A 17,362-nucleotide genomic window follows, 5' to 3' on the forward strand; every position below is an offset into this window, starting at 1 on the left:
AAAGTCGAATGTTCAACCAACTGAGCCACCCAGGTGCCCCATATAAAATTGTTTCAATAAGTTATGATACAATAGGATAATCTAGTATTACAGTCATTCAAATTGATAATGTAGAATTTAATTTATGGACAAGGTAATATTTCTTTTTAGTGACAGATCAAAACAATGAATGTATCATATAATGTTATTTTGGGGGAAAAATCTACATATCTAGAAGAAATCTGGAAAGATATAATAGTAGCAACCATTACCTGAGAGTAATTGGATTTTGGTAATTTTACTTTAAAAATATATTCTATTGTATCCAATTTAAAAAACGACTTTAAATGGCTTCTGATATTAAAAAAAAAACTCACACATATTTACAACTTGAAGTGGAAGGTTTTCCTCATTGATTTGAGCTCTGATATTATGTTTCTTGTATTTTCCTTTTCCTTTTCTGTAAAATTGTCTTAAGAAAGGTGAGTTCTTAAGAAAAGAGAAGTGTAGGGAAGACAGTTCTAATTAGTCTTGGTATTTAATGGTTCCATGAGGCATTGGCTGAAAATGTCTAGCAGAGAGCCTGGGACCAGCCAAGTCAAGTCTCTGGACACTGATGTTGAAGCTACTTACTATTGGCTTTTCTGTTGAATTAATACAATTCCACTGGTTCTTCTGGCTAATCATCTTAGAAGATTCCAAACTATACTTGCAATGTCAGGACAGGATAGAATGGTGACCTTTTTTTTTTTTTTTTTTTTTAAATATATGAAATTTATTGTCAAATTGGTTTCCATTCAACACCCAGTGCTCATCCCAAAAGGTGCCCTTTTCAATACCCATCACCCACCCCCCCCTCCCTCCCACCCCCCATCAGCCCTCAGTTTGTTCTCAGTTTTTAAGAGTCTCTTATGCTTTGGCTCTCTGCCACTCTAACCTTTTTCTTTTTTTTTTTTTCCTTCCCCTCCCCCATGGTCTTATGTTAAGTTTCTCAGGATCCACATAAGAGTGAAAACATATGGTATCTGTGTTTCTCTGTATGGCTTATTTCACTTAGCATCACACTCTCCAGTTCTATCCACGTTGCTACAAAGGGCCATATTTCATTCTTTCTCATTGCCACGTAGTACTCCATTGTGTATATAAACCACAATTTCTTTATCCATTCATCAGTTGATGGACATTTAGCGTCTTTCCACAATTTGGCTATTGTTGAGAGTGCTGCTATAAACATTGGGGTACAAGTGCCCCTACGTGTCAGTACTCCTGTATTCCTTGGGTAAATTCCTAGCAGTGCTACTGCTGGGTCATAGGGTAGGTCTATTTTTAATTTTTTGAGGAAACTCCACACTGTTTTCCAGAGTGGCTGCATCAGTTTGCATTCCCACCACCAGTGCAAGAGGGTTCCTGTCTCTCCACATCCTCTCCAGCATCTATAGTCTCCTGATTTGGGAAGAGATATTTGCAAATGACATATCGGACAAAGGGCTAGTATCCAAAATCTATAAAGAGCTCACCAAACTTCACACCTGAAAAACAAATAATCCAGTGAAGAAATGGGCAGAAAACATGAATAGACACTTCTCTAAAGAATGGTGACCTTTCTATCTTGTAACCTCAGGGCTGCATTATGGAACCCAGAGGCAGTTTGTTCAAAAAAGCACAGCCTTTGAATTCAGGTTCGAGCATTTTAAATGTTGACCGTGTGACTCTGAGAAACTTAACCTTTGTGCACGTCCAAATCCTCAGCTATGGAAGGGGAAGGAAGCATAAGGCTTACTCTGCAGTGGAGTTTACTTGTGAGAACCTAGCACTTTTTATGACCTATCATTATGCATCTATTTGCTTCTGCCTCTTCCTCCAAATATAAATTCCTTGAGGGCAGAGAATTTGTTTCCTTACCTCCTTTGTATCCCTGCTCCTACCTGGCATATATCAGTTATTCAGTGATTCTTTTTGAATAGATGAATGGACAGATAGATGGCCAGTGCCGATAAATAGTAGTTACTCAACAAGTACTTGTTCTTTTTCACTTCATCTCCAGACTCATCCTAAAGGAATGCCCTCCCCATTCACTTTTCTTTCTGCATAAATCCATTAAATGACAATTCATATGAGAGCACATTGTAAACTTCAAAACATTATACAAGCATAAGGTATTAATACCACCATAATGTTAATGGCACTATACAATTGCGTTTCTCTCCCTGTGTCCAGCTAGCTTTTAATCTCTTTTTTTTTTTTTTTTTTATGTTTATTTATTTTTGAGACACAGAGAGACAGAGCATGAACGGGGGAGGGTCAGAGAGAAGGAGACACAGAATCGGAAGCAGGCACCAGGCTCCGAGCTGTCAGCACAGAGCCGGACGCGGGGCTCGAACTCACGGACCGTGAGATCGTGACCTGAGCTGAAGTCGGCCGCCCAACCGACTGAGCCACCCAGGCGCCCCTCAATCTCTTTTTTAGAGAAAGTCTGTGCCAGTTATTTTTCTACATGTTGTAGGTGCTCGCTCGGTGAATATTCAGGGAAGGAGTTTTAGTAAAAAAAAAAAAAAAAAAAAAAAATCAAATTCTAATTTGAATGTGTCTTGAGAAGTCTAGTATTTTACATAAGAGACCGGAGATCTTAATCAGCCTAAGGCTTTTAGCTGAAATGGACAAATACTACAAGAATCGCACGTGGATATTGGTACCTTTCAGGAATCGGAGGCTGAATGGTACTGAAATCCTAAAATCGCCTGTGGGCTATGCTAAATTGCCTGAAATTGTGTCTTCAGGCAGCCTCACCTACCTTTGCATTAGAAAGGGGAGTCTGCCAGTTCCCCATCTTCACTGCTCTCCTCCTCTTTTCCCAGACGCATGCACAGTCCACACTGCTCCCTTAGACACTGTATTGGAAGTCTCATATAATAATCAGCAAAGGGAATAGTGTCAGATATTTGCAGGAAATATAATTTTCAATGGGGAAGCTGGCAGTTGCAGATGCATTGGGAGTTATTAAATTAAAAGTTACCAAGCAACATGTGGATATATTGGAATTCTTCCATCTATCTTTTTGTTCTTGCTTTCCAGTTTAATACCACTGTGGTCTGAGAGTGTACCTTGTATGATCTTTGCAGGTGTGTTTTACAGCCCAGAATGTGGTCTGAGTGAATGTTCCATGTGAGCTGGGAAAATATGTGTATTCTGCTGTTGTTGGATGAAGTATTTTATAAATACCAATTAGATCCAATTGATTAATGGTGCTACTTAAATCAACTGTATCCTGACTGATTTTCTGCCTATTGGACCATAAATTGCTGATAGAGGGGTATTAAAGTTGCAACTACAATGTTGGATTTATCTATTTCTCCTTGTATTTCTATCAGCTTTTGCCTCATCTATTTTGACACTCTGCTGTTAAGGGCATACACATTAATGATCGTTACATACTGGGAGAATTGACCCCTTTATCGTCATCATTATAAAGATCCTCTTTTAATCTCTGATAATTTCCTTTGTTCTGAAGTCTACTTTATCTCAAATTATGTATCTACCCCAGTTTTCTTTTGGTATATTTTTCTCCATTGTATACTACTTTTAATCTGTGTCTTTATATTTAAAGTAGGTTTCTTGTATAAAACATATAGTTGGGTCTTTAAAAAAAATCCACTCTGCAGTCTCTTTTAACTGTGTATTTAGACTGTCTGCATGATCAAGTGGTTTAAAAAAACCTTTTATTGTAAACTATAGCATACTTTCTATAAGGCATAATTATAGAACCAACTCTTTGTAACCATCATCCAGATCAAGAAATGGAACATTGCTAAGCACTTCAGAAGCCCTAGTGTGTTACACCCTGACCACTGCCCCCATCTAACACTGATCACAATCCTGACTTTTATGGTAATCACTTGCATGTGTTTTTTTAAAACTACTTATGCATCCACTAAAAATATAGTTAATTTGGGGGCACCTGGGTGGCTCAGTAGGTTAAGTGTCCAACTTGGGCTCGGGTCATGATTTTGCATTCCGTGAGTTCAAGCCCCACGTTGGGCTCTGTGCTGACAGCTCAGAGCCTGGAGTCTGCTTCAGATTCTGTCTCTCTTTCTCTCTCTGCCCTTCCCCACTCGTGCTCTCTCTCTCTCTCTCTCCCAAAGATAAATAGACATTAAAAAATATATAGTTAATTTTGTCTGTTTTCGAACTTTATGTGCATTAGATCATATTGTAAGTCTTATTTTGTATTTGGCATTTTTGTTTAACAGTATGCCTGTGAGATCAATCCATGTTGTTGCATGTAGCTATAATTTGTTTACACTTATCACGATATGATATTCCAGTGCATTACGTATCCCCTTATTTGTCCACATCTTTATGGATGCTTAGACGGTTTACTATTTGGAGCTTTTATGAACAATGAAGTTCTGTTAATCCAGGCCTTCCAAGAAGCAGACTCCAAGCCAGGACTGAACATGCAAGGGCTTTAGTAAAGGACACTCCTTTACTACAGGAAATGTGAGAGGAAATATAGAGGGAGCCAGGGAAGATTGGGATTGATGTCAGGCCATGATGCAAACCTGATCTTAAGGGACACGGAAAGGGAAGGAAGGCTTGGGTGGAAGCTGAGTGTTGTTTCAGCCCTCTGGGTTGGCAGAAAAGAAGAGTAAGAGAGTAGGGGTTTCCTGTTGGGTGGGTTTTGGAGACTACTATGCTCCCTGTTTCTACTTCTAACTGCCCTTTACCAGTTGTGTAACTTTGGGCTACAAATATGGCAACAGATGTTTTTCCAGTTTTTATTCTTTATTGGAAGTATAGTTGACGCACAATGTTACATTAGTTTCAGGTGTACAACATAGTGATTGGACAAGTCTATGCGATATGCTATGCTCACAAGTGTAGCTACCATCCGATACTACACAATGCCATTACAACACCATTGACTATATTCCCTATGCTGTACCTTTTATGCCCGTGACCTACTCATGCCATAACCGGAAGCCTGTACCTCCACTCCCCTTAACCCATTTTGCCCATCCCCCATCTCCCCTCTCCTCTGGCAACTATCAGACTTTTCCCCGATTTGAGTCTGCTTTTGCTTTTTGTTTGTTCATTTGTTTGTTTGTTTGTATTTTTTTAATGTTTATTTTTGAGAAAGAGAGACAGAACATGAGTTGGGGAGGAGCAGAGAGAGGGGGAGACACAGAATCCGAAGCAGGCTCTGGGCTCTGAGCTGTCAGCACAGAGCTCGACACTGGGCTTGAATTCACGAACTGTGAGATTGTGACCCAAGCTGAAGTCAGATGCTTAACCAACTGAGCCACCCAGGCGCCCCCATTTGTTTTGTTTTTTACACTCCCCATATAAGTGAAATCATATGGTATTTGTCTTAGTCTGACTTATTTCATTTAGCATAATAAGTCTACCCATGTTGTTGCAAATGCCAAGATCTCATCCTTTTTATGGCTGTGTAGTATTTCTGTGTGTGTGTGTATCATATCTTCCTTATCCATTCATCTATTGATGGGCCCTTGGGATGCACCCGTATCTTGGCTATTGTAAATAGTGCTGTGATAAACATAGGGTACATATTTTTGAGCTAGTGTTTTCATTTTCTTTGGGTAAATATCCAGTAGTGAAATTATTGGATCATATGGTATTTCTATTTTTAATTTTTTGAGGAACCTCCATACTGCTTTCCACAGTGATCGCACCAATTTACATTTCTACCAACAGTGCACAAGGCTTCCTTTTCTCCACATCCTTGTCAGCACTTGTTGTTTCTTGTGTTTTTTATTCTAGCCATTCTAACATGTGTGAAGTGATATCTCATTGTGGCTGTCATTTGCATTTCCTACAACAGGTTCTTTTTTGAGACTCAGTTTCTATTGTCCAGTGGGAATGATATTGCTTGTCTCATGGGGCTATTGAGACTCCTGTTTCAGAGGATGTATGTAAAGCTTATAATAAAGTTACAGTCAATGAGCAAGTGCTTCTTTAAAGGTGCATATTCCCAATGGTGGCTCTTGGACATGGAGATGGAATATGTCATGTGACTCCATGTTGACAAGTGCTAAATACTTGAGCTAAACACTTTCAAGTGCTAAACACTTGAAAAAATGAGTCCCTTATGGGAGATATGCAAGTTCAGAGGAAGGTGTTTTAGAGGTGATGTTGGGGATTTAGTCTTCTTGACACTGAAGCATCAAGCAAGGGGCTCTTTTTGATCATTCTTTTATCTTAAAAATTCGGTCTAGAGAGGGGCCCCTGGGTGGCTCAGTCGGTTGAGCGTCCGACTTCGGCTCAGGTCATGATCTCACAGCTCGTGAGTTGGAGCCCTGCATCAGGCTCTGTGCTGACAGCTCGGAGCCTGGAGCCTGCTTCCGATTCTGTGTCTCCCTCTATCTCTGCCCCTAACCCACTCGCATTCTGTCTCTGTCTCTCTCAAAAATAAATAAAAATTTTTAAAAATTTGAAAAAAAATTCGGTCTAGTGAGTACCCTTGAGAAAGAACATTCACAATTTAAGGGTAAGATTTTTGCCACCATAAATTCTATTTTTTATTCAATAAATTGACACCAGAAGGAGAGGAATAGGGATATATTACCCTGAGTATTACTTTACAAACAAATTAGAATGATTTATCATCAGGGATTTTTGATATAATGGGAATTGCTGAACTTTTATTGTAAAGGTATAGAGACTCTCCAAACTTAGAAGAGGACTCTTCTTTCCTTGAGTCAGGAGAGAAGGTCCTTGCCCTCACGATAAAACAGAGAATTCAGTCTGCACTCAGAACCACAGAGAGATGGGGACCAAACACAAATTACACAAATTATGTATAGATATATAATGAATTCCCACACCTATTGTGCCAAGTGGATGTGAAATTAAATATTCGTGAATTTAAAATTAATAGCATTCCCTCGGTAGATTTAGAGAAAGGGGATGTGACAGCACAATGACATCCATAAATTGTCAGTTGGCAACTCGAGGCTCTGGGACTGGAACCTTGATCATCTGAGAAATACCCACCTGACAGGTTATGGCGCTAATTACATAAAACAGTGAGTGTGGTGTCTAACACAATGCTCCCTGAGTCATAGGGAGACATTGATTCCTTTATGTATACTGTGGGGTAATGGTGAGAGGCATCTGGGGAATGATTCTTTTCCAATTAGACAACACCAGAACTAATAAAACAGATACAATTTTATTGGTATGCAAGACCCAGAATGTTTTACACATCTTACCTCGCTGAATTAGCTCTGGCCAGTTTCAAATGTCTTAAAACTTGGCGGCTCGACCATTTGGGTCGACAGTTTTGGTCTGACGGGTGTCTTGACCCGGAAAGTGAAATGGCAAAAGTCGTTATCAATGTAAGTAACCAGACCTGCGTCAGGCTGGGGATCATGCTTTCTGTCTGCGAGTGCGCCCTCTTCTGGTCCGGAATTTGTCCTCTTCCTAACTTCCCAGGTGCTTAGAGCCTTCCCCTTTCTCTCTCAGAGCCTTACTGCACACATGTCTATGAAACTCACAGAGTAAAGTAACCTCTGTTAAAAGGGGAAAGTTTAAAGAGGGGGCGTTGTAAGAGGGGACAAGCCTTCAACTAACAGATGAGTTTCAGATGGTAGAATACCAGGCATCAACATTGCAAATAAGGGGGGAGTTTGGAGTTTGGGGACTTCCCTTGTGCATAGGATATATGTCACTCTTAATTGTTTTTAGGTAGGGATTGAAAGCAAACAACCTCTTTGGGAATTTTTTTTTTAATTTCTTTTCCTTGGAGCAAAGATTCAGACGTGGCTCAGGATGCCCATCAGAGGATGTCATCAGAGGAGCAGAAGAGGAAAAGGAAAGATCTGGGTTGAGTTTATAGAAAAGCATAAAGTCTAGAGTAATGCATGGAGAAGAGATGCTAAAGAAGTTTCTGTTCTCTGGCTGAATCTTATGGTTCGCAGGAGGCTCATAAATAAGACTGCCTGGTACATGCACACACAGCAAATGCCAACTGGCTGTGGGTACCCACTCTCTCCTTCGCCCTCCCACCAATCTGTTCCCTAAGTATTTTATGCTTGGATTGACTCTGCTTTGCATACAGTCTAATCAGGCACATGTAGCTCCTTCCAGTCCTCAGTTCGTCTCTAATGAGGCTACTAGAACTTGAAGCTGCCTTATTCATCCATCCTCCTGGGCCCAGTAAGGTGTGTTTGTGGGCAGACACTAGAAGTGGTAAGACAGAAGGAGATTGGGGAGAAATTGTAAACTTTTAAAGAAACTCTTTTCTAGTGCCTGTTAACACCTGCAACTTTGGACAGTAGAGAAGGGGTTTTCAAAGTCCAAGGTTAGGGGTGTGTTTGGGGAAATGGATCTCTATATTCTTGTAGGTGAATCACTGCATTTACCACTTGGGTGTCTCTGTGAAAGAGGGCTTTGCAGAATTCAAAATCCATGGCTTCATGAATTCATCACTCCCTGAAGTATAGAGGACACATTTCACTTACATTTTCTAAAAGCAGAGTAAATTAATCTCCATCCCATTGGTCAGACTCTCAGATTCCCCAGAGATTATCAATCGTGGGATTCTCCTTTGTGGTCCATGAGGAAAATACACAGGAGGATCTGAAAGACCCAGCACAGGATAAACACCTGATCATAGAAAACCCTGCCCTCCTCACCTCCAAATAACCTGTCAGCACAGAGATTCTCATAAGCATTGAGTTTCTATTGTTTGCCAAGTGCTGGGCATTTTGCATATGTTAACATATTAAATCTTGCAAACCATCCACTCACAGATGATTTGATGGACAGTAACACTCACAAATTAGAAGGACACTTTGCACTAGAGTCCTTACATCATGAGCCCATATTCTCTTCATGGCACACACTGTGACCTTTCCCTCCAGTGACGGAGCACAAAATACACAGACTTTCCATAGAATTTTTTTTTTAATTTTTTTTTTTAGAATATTTTTTTCCCTAGAATATTTTCTGGGTTTTATTAAAAATGTGCAGTATTTAAGGCAGGAGTGAAGAATATCTTTTCTATGGAGGAAGCATATGCCTATAAAAAGCAATAGAAGATGATAGACTCATAAGAAAAGCAACTTACTAGTTAAATATACATTAAAATTTTAATTTAGCAAACCACTTAATTATATTAAATAAATATTTAATTTTAATTTGATACAGATTTTAATTTAACAGAATATGAACATTTTAATTCACTTGCTTCACAAACAGAATATGGAATTGGACATTTTTTAAATAGCTAAAATAAATCGTAAAAAAGGTAGAGAGAAGTTTGTTCTTAATTCATGTTATGGCCAGTTACAGGGAAGAAAGACACCTAGATTAGAAAACAAGGTTTGATTTTCAAGGCCCACAAGGTCATTTCAACTTTTGCCATCATGCAAAACATTGCGATGAAACATCCTTGGATGTGTGTGAGTATCTTAGAATCCATTCCTAGAAGGACAATACTTAGGGCAAAAGCATGTACATTTTAATGATTTTTTTAACACACATTGCCAAACTAATCTTTAGAAAGAAAGTACAATTTATATTTTCACCAACTGTATAGGAGAGGGCCCATTTTCCTGTACCTTTGTTAGCATTTAGTATTATGGTTACTTTTAACCCGTCTTTCTAACAAAAAATTTTCTCATGGTTACATTTTCATTTCCTTTTTTTTTTTTTTAAAGATTATATTTTTAAGTTACTTATGCACCCAACATGGAACTAGGGCTCGAATTCACAACCTCAAGATCCACAGTCCCATGCTCCACAGACTGAGTCAAACAGGCGCACCCACATTTACATTCCTTTGAATATTACTACAGTCGAGTATTTTCTCACCAACTTATTAGCCATTTGTTTCTCCTTTTGTGAATTGCTTGCTCATAACTGTGCCCATTTTTTTCTATTGGTTTATCTTTTTCTAATTTTGTTTGTAAGAGACATTTACCTAAACTATTTTTTAAATGTTTATTTTTGAGAGAAAGATAGAGCACACAAGAGTCGGGGGGCAGAGAGACAGAGGGACAGAGGATCCTAAGCGGGCTCTGCACCGACAGCAGTGAGCCCCACGTGGGGCTCAAAAATCACAAACTGTGAGACCATGACTTGAGTTGAAGTCAGATGCTTAACCGACTGAGCCACCCAGGAGCCCCTATAAAACTATTGTCTACTATAGGTGGCATGCATATTTTCCTTGGCTAAACATACGGTCCTTTAATTTTCTTTATGTTTTGTTTGTCATACAGATTTTATTTTATTTTTTAATTTTTTAATGCTTGTTTATTTTTGAGAGAGAGAGAGTGAGGGAGGGGCAGATAGAGAGAGGGAGACAGAGGATCTGAGGTAGGCTCTGTGCTGAGAGTGGAGAGCCAGATGCAGGGGTTGAATTCAAACCACGAGATCATGACTTGAGCTGAAGTTAGATGCTTAACCAACTGAGCCACCCAGGCACCCCTGTCATACAGAGTTTAACACTATCGTAGTCAAACCCATCCTTTTTTTTTTATTCATGGTTTGCTTTGAGCATTAAGTTTAGAGAGATTTTTCTACTCCAAGCCTTCATAAATATTTATGAAGTTAAATATTTTTAACTTTTAATATTTAAGTATTTAAAAGATAGATACTTTTCTAATTGCCATGTAGCATTTTAACTTTTAAAAAGCATATAACTTCACTTTTTTGCAACTTGCTTTATTATGTGCAGTGAATGCATATTTGAGACTACAAAGAGTTAAAATGTTTTGAATTTTGAAACTAGGATAAAATATTTTGAAACTAGAAAGAGTAAAAATTAAAAAGTGGAGATTTTTATCTCTGCCTCAAAACTTAAAAAAAAATAGGTTATTTAATGTTTAAATATGTTCCACAAAGTGTTTCTGGCAAAATTGGATTTGTAAATATTTTATAAAATCCCTTTGTCCTCTCACCGAGTTAAGTCAGCTTTTCATTTCTAAGGGGAAGGAGCCACATTTCAGAGAGGGAAGATTTCTGCATGAGACGGAGAAAAATGTCCTCCAGAGTGTTTTGTTCTGGAAACAGTAGATTCACCTTGTGATCCAGTCGTCTCTTTTCCCTGTTGTCTATGGTTAGAGAGAAAGGGGGCAGGGGAGGCTGAAGAAGCTTCAGGGTGGGCTCACACTTGCTTTTGGGCACAAACTGGGTTAGATTTCTCAGATTAGGGAAATAGGTGCTTTGATACCTGATTGAAGATGCAAGCCCATTCAAGCCAGGAACATGGTAGCACACCTCTCACTGCAATTAAGCAATCCTGTATGCGCTTAAATAAATGATGCTTAGAGACAGCAAAGATGGAAAGTGATTGAGGATTGATGTATATATAGCGTGTTTTATTTGTGCTGATGCTCTGGTTTTTGCTTTCCTCTTTAACTGTCTCTAGTTGTGTTATACTTACAAAAATTAGTGCTACCAAGTTTTGAATTGTTATGAGTAGCAGTTTAATTAAAAGCTCCCTTGGGGCACCTGGGTGGCTCAGTCAGTTGAGCATCTGACTCTTGATTTCAGTTCAGGTCATGATCTCACAGTATCCTGAGTTCTAGCCCCATGTCCAGCTCTGTGCTGACAACTCGGAGCCTGCTTGAGATTCTCTCTCTCTCTCTGCCTCTCCCCCACTCTCACTCTCTGTCTCTCTCAAAATAAATAAATAAGCTTTTTTTTTTTTTTAAAAAAAAAGCTTTCTTAAAACATTTTTAAAAAGAGTAATAGATGGGAAGAGGGGTCTAATTTTGTTCGATCTCTCTTTCATTGAAATAAATCCATAAGAAACCTTGTTAGCCATACCACAAGGCAATAATATAAGCACTATACTCAGCAAAAGCCAAAATTACTATGAACAGTGAATCGTTCATTTATTAAACAAATATTTATTCCATGCCTACTATATGCCACTGTGTTAGGTTCTGGGAGAACAACAGTGAACAAGGGTCATCCTCTGTCCTCAAGGAAATTATAGTCTAGTGTATAGGACAAGTTACAGATCAAGCAATTGCAAACAGTCATGTTAGTGCAACGACTGAGTAAATGATTATGTTTTGGATTTGGGAAAAGGGTGGGCAAATCTTCATGGAGGAAGTGCTTCCTGAGCAGAGACCTGAAAGATGAGAAGCCATTAGTTAACTGAAAAGGGTATGGAGGAAAGAGAAAATTCATTGTGTAAAGAGCTCAAGGCAGAAGAAGAAGAACCAGCAGAAGAAGATGAATAGGAAGAAGAAGAAGAAGAAGAAGAAGAAGAAGAAGAAGAAGGGAGGAAGGGGAAGAGGAAGAAGAAGGAGAAGAAGTAGTTGAGGAAGAATAGGAGGAAGAGGAGGAAGAGGAAGAAGAGGAAGAGGAGGAGGAAGAAGAAGAAGAAAAGAAGAAGAAGAAGAGGGGGAGGAAGACAAGGAGTTGTTGTCATGTGACAGTGCTGTCCAGATCCCAAAGTGCTAGGGCAGGGGTGAAAAGCTATAGAGGTAAGCAGGACTATATTGAAAAGCAAAAGGGACTTAATAATGCATGTTAAAGACTAACTTTGAGGGCCATGGGGAACTCATGAATGTTTTTGAGAGCTGGCCTCATAAGCTCAAATCAAGTGATAGGTATTAATAGAACTAAATAAGCAGAAGTGTGGCTCCTCAAAGATGCCTACATCTGAATACCAGGAGCCCATAAGTAGATTATCCTTCAGGCAAAAGGGACTTTTCAGATGTGATTGAATTATGGGCCTTGAAACAAGGAGGTTTTCCTGGATTATCCAGGTGGGCAAAATATAATCACAAAAGTCTTTAAAGGCAGAGAACCTCTCATCTATCAATGGACACTTGGGCTGTTTCCATAACTTGGATATTGTAAATAATGCTACAATAAACATAGAGGTGCTTGTATCCCTTTGAATTAGTGTTTTTGTATTTGTTTTTTGTTTTTTGTTTTTTTGGTAAGGACCCAGTAGTACGATTACTGAATCATACAGTAGTTTCATTTTTAACTGTTTGAGGGTAGATTAATAGATAGGGTGTGTGTGTGTGTGTGTGTGTGTGTGTGTGTGTGTGTGTACATACATAATGGGATATTACTCATCAATAAGGAAAGAATGAAATCTTGTTATTTGCAACAGTTTGGATTGAGCTAGAGAGTATAATGCTAAACGAAATAAGCCAGACAGAGAAAGACAAATACCATATTATTTCACTCCTATGAGGAATTTAAGAAACAAAACAAAGGAGCAAAGGGAAAAAGAGGGAGGCAGGGAGATTGATAGAGAGAGAGAGAGAGAGAGAGTACAAGAAACAGACTTTGAACTATAGAGAACAAACATATGGTTATTAGAGGGAAGGTGGGTGGGTGAGGGAATGGGGGAATAGGTGAAGGGGATTAAGAGTACACTTATCATGATGAGCACTGAATAATGTATGCAATTGTTGAATCACTGTATTGTACGCCTGAAACTAATATAACACTGTATGTTAACTGCACTGGAATTAAAATTAAACACATAGTTAAAAAAAAAACAGAGAACCTTTCCCAGCTCAGCATAGATGTGACATCACTGGTTTTGAAGATGGAGGAAGGGAACCACCAGTTAAAGAATGCAGGCGGCCTCTCGAAGCTGGGGAAGGCAAGGAAATGGAGTCTATCCTAGAGCTTCCAGAAAGGAACACAACCTTGCCGATGCCTTGATTTCAACCCAGTGAGACCTTTGTCAAAATTCTAACCTACAGAATGTTGAGATAATTAATGTATGTGGTTTGAAGCCACTTAGTTTGTGGCAATTAGTTTACAGTAGTGATAATAAACTAATACACTCAGATTCCTCAGATCAAACTATGTAGAGGCCACATTTTACATGTACTTATGTGTAAAGCTTACATGTAAAGCTCCTTCATGAGGTCACGTGGAGGTCTATGGTATATGAACTAAGATTGGTTGCAAAATAAGACATAAGGAAAAACAAAGGGGATGTGTGTATGTTTGAACTTAAAGAAGAAGGTAAGATGATCTGATATTGAATAAAGATTTTCTTTAAGTAAACCTTTTCCCATAATTTTCATAAATTGAATCACTTCTTTTAGGAAGAAAGAATAATTATCCTTAATCAAGTTGTATTCATTTGGATTAAAAAAAACCCCAGAATTCAAGCATATCAATGCTAAGCTTCAAAGGAATAATCTATTTTTTGGTCCTGAGGTCTGCTCTTCTTGGCCCCTCCATTGGATCTTACATTTTAAATAATCACAAAGACCTCCTCACATTATCCTCAGCCAGCTGGGGAAGCACAAAACTAGAGCTGTCCAGGGTGTAGCAACCATCAGTAGAAATGATCCCCAGACTTTCCAATACAATGATGTCATATGGGTTCTAATATTCATAAAGGTAACTGATAAAGGAACTTCAGGAAAAGTTACCCATTGGGTAATACCATTGGGTGTTATTTCTATGGGTCATTTTAAGTTTGCTTGACCTTGGGTGGGAATGAATTTAGGAGACTGGAGAAACCAGGAGACCTAACACAGATATCTTTCTTCCCCATGCATTCTTTACACTCTTCCAGATACAAAGGAAATAATTAATCCACTTACATGAACAACAAAATCAAATTAAATCTTTCTGCATATCCACTAGACCTGCACGAATGGAAAGTCAGTGTGTTGGGAAGGGAACAGAGCCACAGACCAATGAGAGAGGGATTTGCCAGGAGAAATGGTTGTGCTGATCAATGCCACTGTAAGTACCTTCCATAAAGGAGGAATGACCTGGAGGTGAGAGCCTGGGGTATACCTTCCTGAGATGATAGCAAATAATACTCACTGTGGGTCTGCAAGGGCTAATCTATACAGGGAAAGAAGCAAGGATCTTATAGGACCAATGGGTTCAAATAGAAGAGAGCAAGAAGAACTCAGAATATGGTGAGAAAAGGAGACCATACTATGAAATGGAGTCAGGTGCTGAACAGGATGACTTGGTAGAAATCTAGAAGATACTGACCAACTAGGTGGTTTCGGTGATTGAGACTGGGAAGAAGAGCACTGATGTGATTCCGTTGAGTTCAGAATTTCTAGGCCCCAATGTAGTGGAGATAGAGAAAAATGGCGGCAAAGGGTATTGTCCTTCAGTGTTAGCAAATTATTGAGTAGCTGTAATGGGAATCCAACAGGGAGGTCTTGGAAGAGTGTTTAATGGAGTAGGTATCTTATTCCTCTCATTCACCTCAACCATACATAGTGTATCTTTTTGGGTTCTGCCATATGCCAGTAACAAGAGTCATACACTTGTACAACTTCAAGGTTGTTTGTTGTTGAATGTGGAAGGTAGCATTTGGGCAGAGCACTGGCTCTGGAGTTCAGAAAACCTGGGTCTGAATGGGTTCAACCTTTTCCTGTATGGTCCTGGGCAAGTCAGTCTTCCTTGCTGGGACTCTGTCTCCTCATTTATAACATGGGGATGGTGCTATGTGTGTCATAATTTAATTAAATAACGTTTGTGCCTGGTACTCATTAAGCACCCAATAAAAGGTGGTTGTTGTAATACCAATTGGGTATCCTGGGGTGATGTTTTTGCTGAAGTAATCTCTTCCTCCTTTTGACTATCCATGGTGGGTCAGTAGGCAGATGGCCATGAGGAATGGTGAGAGAAATCTGGTGGGAGGAGCCTCCATTTTCAAATATGCACACAAGATGTCTCCCTTGTCAATGTCAGAGATGGAGGTAGATGCCAGAGATCATTTGTCTCTGGAGAAATATATTTTCAGTCGTGAACTAGGAAAACAGTTTCTTCTTCTCCAACACCTTCCATAGGGCATCTTTGATCTCTCTGTTCCTCAAACTGTAAATGAGAGGGTTCAGCATGGGGATCACCAGTGAATAGAACACAGACACTACCTTGTCCCTGCCAAGCGAGTAGCTGGAGCTGGGTCTCAGGTACATGAAAAGGGCCGTCCCAAACAACAGAGTCACCACCATCAAGTGTGAGGCACATGTGCTGAAGGCTTTCTTTCGGCCTTCCACTGAACGGATTTTCAAGACAGCAGTTCCTATGTAACTGTAGGAGATGATGAGGATGAGGAACGATGTCCCCCCAATAGTGACTACCACGAGAAAATTCACCACTTGACTAGGAAAGGTGTCAGAGCAAGAAAGTGCCAGTACTGGAGGGAGGTCACAGAAGAAATGATAGATAATGTTGGGTCCGCAGAAGTGAAGCTGAAATATGGAGCTGGCCTGGATCAGGGAGCTCAGGAAGCCACCAACATATGCCCCAAGCACCATGCGTGTGCAGAGGCCCTGGGACATGATGGCTGTGTAGAGCAGGGGATTGGAGATGGCTGCGTATCTGTCGTATGCCATGGCAGTCAGGAGGAAGCACTCAGTGAGACCCATACTGACAAAGAAAAAAAACTGAGCAGCACAGCCCAAGAATGATATGGTCTTTTGCTCCCGGAAGAAATCAGTGAGCATCTTGGGGGCCACTGTAGAAGAGTAACAGATGTCGATGAAAGACAAGTTGCTGAGGAAGAAGTACATGGGTGTGTGCAGACGGGGGTCACCTCTGATCAAAAAGATGAGGGCCAGGTTCCAGGCCAGTGTCACAAGATAGATACCCAGGAAGGTCACAAAGAGAAGGGTCTGGAGTTCTGGATGGTCTGCAAATCCCAGGAAGATGAACATGGTTACTGAAGAGCTATTCCAGGCCTTAGCTGTGGACATGCTTCTCATGGACCACAAGGAGAAGAGTAGACCTGGCACAATAATGATAATCCAAGGGCAACTGTTGGACTTCATCAAGACAAAAAGCTTCTGCACAGTGAAGGAAACAATCAACAAAACTAAAAGGCAGCCTGCGGGATGGGAGAAGATATTTGCAAATGACATATCTGATAAAGGGTTAGTACCAAAATCTAGAAAGAGCTTACCAAACTTAACACCCCAAAACCAAGTAATCTAGTTAAGAAATGGGCAGAAGACATGAATAGACATTTTTCCAAAGAAGACAACCAGATGTCTAGTAGACACACGAAAAGATGCTCAACATCACTCATCCTCAGGAAAATACAAATCAAAACCACAATGAGATACCACCCACACCTGTCAGAATGGCTAAACTTAACAACACAGGAAACAACAGATGTTGGGGAGGATTTGGCAAATTGTTTTTTTGTTGTTGGTGGGAATGCAAACCAGTGTAGCCACTCTGGAACACAGTATGGAGGTTCCTCAAAAAATTAAAAATAGAACTACCCTACCACCCAGCAATTGCACTACTAGGTATTTACCCACAGGATATAAAAATATAGGTTTGAAGGGATATATGCACATCAATGTTTATAGTAGCATTATCAACAATAGCCAAACTATAGAGAGAGCCACATCTTCTTTATCCATTCATCAGTTGCTGGACA

At 39.7% G+C, this 17,362-nt stretch overlaps 1 protein-coding gene across 1 annotated transcript; it reads right to left on the reverse strand.

The window, feature by feature from the left end:
- Positions 1-15,722: 15,722 nt before the first annotated feature.
- On the reverse strand, positions 15,723-16,685 carry LOC132662565 (olfactory receptor 5A1). The gene has a single exon (XM_060608024.3). It carries the CDS (start codon positions 16,677-16,679, stop codon positions 15,723-15,725), a length of 957 nt encoding a protein of 318 aa, XP_060464007.2. The 5' UTR covers positions 16,680-16,685.
- Positions 16,686-17,362: the final 677 nt, after the last annotated feature.

Source organism: Panthera onca, chromosome D1, assembly GCF_046562875.1.
Source record: "Panthera onca isolate mPanOnc1 chromosome D1, mPanOnc1 haplotype 2, whole genome shotgun sequence".
Classification (NCBI taxonomy): domain Eukaryota; kingdom Metazoa; phylum Chordata; class Mammalia; order Carnivora; family Felidae; genus Panthera; species Panthera onca.